General features: G+C 50.0%; 1 protein-coding gene across 1 annotated transcript in view; it reads right to left on the bottom strand.

Annotated features, from left to right (window-relative positions):
• The window catches only part of Flt4 (fms related tyrosine kinase 4), a 40,939-nt gene that overhangs the window by 27,387 nt on the left and 6,952 nt on the right, over window positions 1–6,600 (bottom strand). The window contains exon 2 of the mRNA XM_029483535.1: window positions 528–624. Within this exon, the coding sequence (XP_029339395.1) occupies window positions 528–624 (97 nt within the window). The remainder of the gene's footprint in view (window positions 1–527; window positions 625–6,600) is intronic.

Below are 6,600 nucleotides of genomic sequence, written 5' to 3'. Positions count from 1 at the left end.
CTGGGCCCCTGGCCAGGTCCACTCGAGGGGGTGCTGCCCCCTAGCAGAGAATTGGAGAAGTCAGGATCTCTCCTACCTAGATTTTACCCAAGCCTCCAAGGAGCCTCCTTCAAGGGCAAAGAGCTTCACCCATCCTTATCTCTTTTCAAGGAAGAGTAATCCAGGATTGGGGTACACTCCCCAGATCCACTCCCTGAGCCCTTGACTCTCTGCCTTGGTTCTTGGGGCTATGAATGACAGGTTGATAATATAGTCCTTGGCTAATGGCTGGTACTGTGAGGAGGCCTAGGGCTAGTGATAGGTGACTGGGAATGGATGTAGGTGACTAGGAGAGGAGAAGAGAAGGCTAGGTGAGTTCAGGGTGTCTATCTGCACCTCTTCTGGGAGACCACACCCTAGGACTCCNTCTCAGNTTCTAGGATTCTCTGTNCTGGGGAAGAGTGGCCTTCTGGTTCTTCANCCAGACACCTCTTGTTCTAGTCTGGGGCAGCCTTCATGAACTGCCAGGTGGGGAGGAGCCAGGATACCTGCAGGATATGGATAGGCTGTCCCCGGTGTCAATCACATATGAATCCTNTGTGATGTTCAGGGTTGGAGGGGTCATGGAGTAACCATTTGCCAGGCCTGGGGGGCGGGGAAGACATGGTTATTAAGGAGCTACGTCATGGGGTCACATGACAGCTCCTGCACTGTCCAGGTACAGTTGGGCCTTCTGGGGTGCTGCCTCAAGGTAGGGACAGCCTAGTGGCTTTCAGTCTCNATAGCCTTGTCTCCCCATGTGCAGTTTGGCTACAGCATCAATCCGAAGGTCTCATGACAGCTACCAGTCTCCACCACAAACTGTTCCTTGCTCTGGTCAAGGCCACCGGTCCCCACCACCACCCTATCACTGCCACAGACTGAGTCCAATCCTAACTCACCATGACTGCTTCTCTGAACTTTGACCCTAAGTGAGCTGAGCTGCTGGCAGGAAGCAGGAAGAGGAGGAGCCTCCAGGTTTACTCATAGGGAATGGGGTGTAGTGGGGGACTGGGAAAAGATTTAAAGTGTGGAGTGCCCAGAGCTCTGCCTGAGACCCCCTCCATCCCGAATCCCACATTTATACCCACTGCTTATGACAGTTTCATATATCCTAGACCTACACTCTGCCTTGTTCTCTTCTAGGTCCCTGACAGTCCCTTTCTTCATAGCTTCTAGGTTCTGCAAGTTTCTCTTCCCTCTGCCTGACTGCCTGAGCCTTCCTTGGGTTCTGCCTGCCTAGGTCTCTTCCACACCCTCAGGCTTTCTCATGGTGCATCTCCCCAGATGCACAAATGAACCTGCTTGAGCTGGTGAACTCACCTGCCGCCTCCCCTGGCTAGGCTGATGAGGTGGGGCCTCTCTGCTCTACAAGGCTCTGTGGCTCACATAGTTCTGTACCCACCATCCATCTCCCAGTAGGGTGTGTACATACCCATGCACATATGTGTGTCTACATGTGTGTACAAGAGAAGTCTTCAGTGTAAACACATCTGTTTGTATCTCAGTGTACAGATATGCATGTCTTTGAGTNGTGTGTGCTGCTTTAGCTGAGTGTACAAGTATACCTGATTGATGTTCTCAATTGCATATATATGCACTTGACAGGGTGGAATCCTGATGGGGTAATGGGGAGCATGGCCTGGGGAAGGTNTGGGCCTGGAACTTTGGCAGATGCATCCTGCCAGGATCATCCTGAGACAACAGGAAGGGAGGACTCTGTGGCTGGAGGCCCAGTGCTATGTCCTGTCTCTCCCCGCNCCCTAGTCCCTGTCCTCCTGCCCCTAGCCTCATCCAGTCCTTTAGGCCCTTGGGGTTTGGAGCAGTAACTCAGACTGTTTGCTCATGAGCCAGTTCTGTGGTTCTAGGTTCTTGAGTTATAGTTAGTGGGGGTAGAAAGGCAGAGCCCAGAGTACCCCACTATGCATGGATGCATGGTTCTACACACTCTGATCACAAGCCACCTGACCAAGTGGTATGGTGCCAGGAAAACACACTCCATATACCATGGTTTCATTTTAGCATCATGCAGACAACACAGCCATCAGCCAACACCCACCAATCTCTCTCTTCTGGTCACAATTTGTAACTATTTCCCTTCTTCTGTCCCTATCACCTCCCAGACGGGCTTGCCTGGGACCTTATAAAGTATGCAGTCCCATGGTTCAGTCAGTGAAACTGAGGCCTCAGCTGGACTCAAGTACTGGCCTATGAAGGTAGCTGCTTGCTTGGGTAGCCACTCTGACGGCTGCCAAGGTCTCCCTTTTATACTTAGGTCTTGATGCCCAAGAGAGCAGCCCTGGCCATGGGACACAGCTCGCTCTGAGGTTCTGAGATGAGAAGTGTCTGGGGGTACCTTACCTCGTGGGCATGCCTGAGGAGACTTCTACTGTTGGAGGAGAGAGCTTACAGAAGGCTCAGCTCCAGGGAAATCAGAGGAGGAGGACTCCCAAGAGGGTCTCTGTGGAGCTGGGCTTTGTTTTCTCCAAGGCAGGGTTTCTCTGTGTAGCCCTGGCTGTCCTGGAACTCACCCTGTAGACCAGGGTGGCCTTGAACTCAGAGATCTGCCTGCTTCTGATTCCTGAGTGCTGGGATTGAAGGGGTGTGCCACCACTATCAGGCAACTACTTTGAAGTAAAAGTAGGGTTCTCTCACCCACGCTAAACACTAGGTAGACAGCTGGGCAAATATGTGGTGATTGTGTGGATGGTGGTCTGTAATCTGAGCTACAGAAGGAGGTGGTGTGATGGGCATGGGTGGTGAGATCAGGGTGAAGGTGGCTTGTGGCATATAGAGAACTACAAGGGTCAGTGCCCATCTACCTTGGTCCCATCTAGGAGAGAGGGTATTCCCCTAGCGATGTCGTATGTGTACATCTGTGTGCACTCCTGGCGACTGCCAGTTTCAGAGCTGTGGCAATTGGAAGCCCAGCTTTCTTCGGTGGCCCTTCCGCTTCTACAATACAGCAGAGGGAAGGGCAGACCACTTGCTGGCTGCTCCTTGTCCCTCTGGCTTTAGCCTAAGAGGCTCAGGGAATCACAGCTATTCTGTCCTGCAGTCTGGGACATTCCCATTTCCTTCCCTTCTGGGGATATCCCTCTTCAGTCTAGTTCAGTATTTCCCTTCCCTAGGGAGCAGTCACCATCGCACAGGCTTCTGCCTTGTCCCTCTCAGGGCTCCTGCTGTTATTAACTCTAATTAGCTTTAATCGTGGCTTTCATTTTTCTAAACTCCAAATAGAAGATGCACAATGAAGATCCAGAAGATGGATGTCAGAGTAGCTGGTGGACAACAGATGGAAAGAGGATGAGACAGATGATGGACCATCCTGTGAATAAATGGGATGGATGGGAGATTGAGATGATAGATGGATGAGGTGCATCCATGATGACGGGTGGTTGAATGGGTGGGTGAATGGGAGAGGGTGGGTAGATGATGGAAGCAAAGGAGCCCATAGGAGCCTCTTCCCCATACACACTGTATCCCCCAGAGTAGGACTTCATCCTAATTAAGATTATCCATCCTATTTCCTCTTGCTTATATGAAACCTGACTTAGAACATGGCTTCCTCTGTGGGGTTCTCCAACCCACCCTATATCCCAGATGGAGAATGCCTTTTGGCCACTTCCCCTCCCTAAAACAACCCCTAGAGGCTCATGCTTTCGATGGCACCACGTTCTCCCCACTAAAGCTGTCATCAGCTTCTCGCATGCTCACTTCCTTTCATTCTCTGCTGACTATAGCTCCTGGCTCACCATCCTCCTTCCCACCCCAGCTCATTCCATTCTCCATTGTGGGGTGCGGGTGTGGCGGCAGTCCCAAAGGCACCAGGGACTGCAGCTAAGTCGTATGACTTGCACCTGACTTCCTCATATAAACCACAAACATCGTGAGAGCTGCGCAGGTGTACCAGGTTACTGGCGAAGCCATTTTGGTGGAGATATGCCCCTGCTGCCCTGATTAGCTGAAGCTGCGTGCCTGGTGAGGTGGCGTGGCCTGCTGTGCGTGGATGAGAACTGATAGTATATATGAGTGAGAGGCCCAGGGCTCGGAGTCTTTCGCCTACACGGTCAATGCGCAGCCCAATAAACGTGTGCAGAAGGATCCTATTGTGGTGTCTTTCTTGCTGGCGAGTCAGGCGTCCCACACTCCATGACTTCAGCATCCACAGGATGACTCCCCCTCCCTCAGGTCCGAATCCTCTTCTCCTCTCCCCCTCAGCTGCTAGCTTCCAGAGGCACACCCTGGATGTGGTCACCACTCGAAATCGCACCATCCCCGGATGCCTGTTACCCTTTGTTTCCATCCTTTTCCTTCTTCCGTTCCTTCTTGCTCAGGTGTCCTTATCCACCACTGATGAATGTGTCACCTTCATCAAAAATACCCACCACCCTCTGTCTTCTCCTGGCTCTGCCCTAGTCTGGATGCAGTGGAGACTCAGCCTATCACCCGAATTGTCCTTTTCCCTGTACTTCTCCGTTTCAGGACACCACATTCCAGAGAAGCTCAGCCATGCTTCACGAAGCCCTTCCTACTGGTCACGTCCCGTTGGTTTTACTCCTTGCAGACCGAATGGTCCTCGTTAGTATGACTCACAATGTTCTTTGCTTCCTCCTCAACCCTTAGCGTTCACAAGTAAGACATGAGATGGGGGGCTTTACTGCCCTACAGCTGAAGCCCATGCCAGCCTCTCCACACCTGCACAAGCTCACTGCTGTGCCCCAAACCCTAATGCCCTGGACCTAAATCTCACACAATTCATTTCTCGTCTGATTGCCAGTCTTTATGGGGAAACCTCCCATCTTCATACAATAAATCCAACAAAGCAATTCTCCACTTGCTTCTCGCTACTGTTTCCTTTTATATGTCCCCTGTGGCCAAAGCGCCCCTCAGACCCTCTTGTGCACCTCTGGAGTGCAGCTCCCTCTTAGTGACTCTCACAGCACAGATACACTGGCACCCAGGATGCTTGCAAGCTCCTGTGACCTCACTCTTTCCTTGTCTTCTTTCTTCTCCTCCGCCTACTGCTGCCTGTTCCTTTTACTCCCCCTTCCCTATGCTTTCTCTTCTAAAGGTCCAGAGATTTCAAAGAAATCTGTATCTTCAGCTCAGACTACTTCTCTCAACTCAGCTAAAGGAGTCCAGATGCACAGTAGATTTAACCCTGCAAACACTCCAACTTTCATGTTCTTCATCTAAAGCCAGACTTAGACTCCTTTATCCTCACCAAAGGCTTCTTCTTCTAGAGTCTCAGTGTCTCCAAATGGGAACATCATGAATGGCCACTTCTCTCTAGGACATATACCACAAGGCCTGGTAGGTCCCATGCGTTACATATCTGGTCTGTGCTCACCTCTGGGGTCCTACTAGCTACATTTGCCTCCTTCCCCCAATTAGCATCCCGGGCATGCTTTTGTCTTCCTCAAGATTTCCTCCATGAATTTGTTATTAACACACACCCACATACACACACACACACACACACACAGAGTGAGAGGATAGAGAAACAGCGCAGTGACTAAGAGAACACTGCCTACTTTTCCAAAGGACTAGGTTCGATTCCTAGCATCCACGTGGTGGGTCACAACCATCTACAACACCAATTCCAGGAGATCTGATTTGTTTTGGCTTCTGTGGGCACCAGACATGCAAGTGGTGCACAGACACATGCAGGTGAAGCACCCAAAGACATAAAAATCACATATACATACATATATATATATATATATCACACAATAAGCTTTATAATATATGCTTACATCATACATATGTGACATATACATGTATGTCTCACAATGAAGTCATATCACATGTCTACACTTGAATTTTTTTCTGTGACTTTGTACTAACTTCCTGGGAAAATTCCTGCCAGAGACCTGGTGTCTGCTCAACTTTACACACACTCACGGTCCGTTCCCACCTCATAGCCACATCCTCCAGCCACTGCGTTGTTCATCAATGTGCCACGCTCATTCCCACTTTACAGCCATATCTGTCATCTATGCAAGTTTTCTCTTCTCTTCATGCTTTGTGTATCTCCAGGCCATAGCTTAGATGTGACCTCCTCACTCTTACAAAACCCAAGCAAACGTTTGCTTGTCCCTGCCTTCCATTGTCCACTAGCAATAAGTTTCAATGGGTAAGGACCAAGTGAATTCTCTTTCCATCCCTCCAACCCCCGCTCCATGCCTAGTTCAGCACCTGGTATAATAGATACATGCTGAGTAGATGGGTGGGTAGAAGGATGTGTGAGTAACAGGACAAGTGGATGAATAGATATGCTGAGGTGAGGAGAGATGGATGGTTGGATGGTGGTAGATAGATAAAGTTCAGTTTGATGTGGGAATAGATGTGTGAGTAAACTGGTAAATGGAAGGAAAGACAGATGGATGGATTGAAAGGCATCGTTGGAAGGATGGATGGATGGATGGATGTATGGATGGATATATGGATGGATGGATGGATGGATAGATGGATGGATGGATGGATGGATGGATGGATGATGGATGATGGATGGATATATGGATGGATGGATGGATGTATGGATGGATGGATGGATGGATGTATGGATGGATGGATGGA

This window comes from Mus caroli, chromosome 11, assembly GCF_900094665.2.
Source record: "Mus caroli chromosome 11, CAROLI_EIJ_v1.1, whole genome shotgun sequence".
In the NCBI taxonomy this organism is placed as follows: Eukaryota; Metazoa; Chordata; class Mammalia; order Rodentia; family Muridae; genus Mus; species Mus caroli.
The sequence above is the reverse complement of the archived record's forward strand: the minus strand, read 5'-3'. Positions and strand labels throughout refer to the sequence as shown.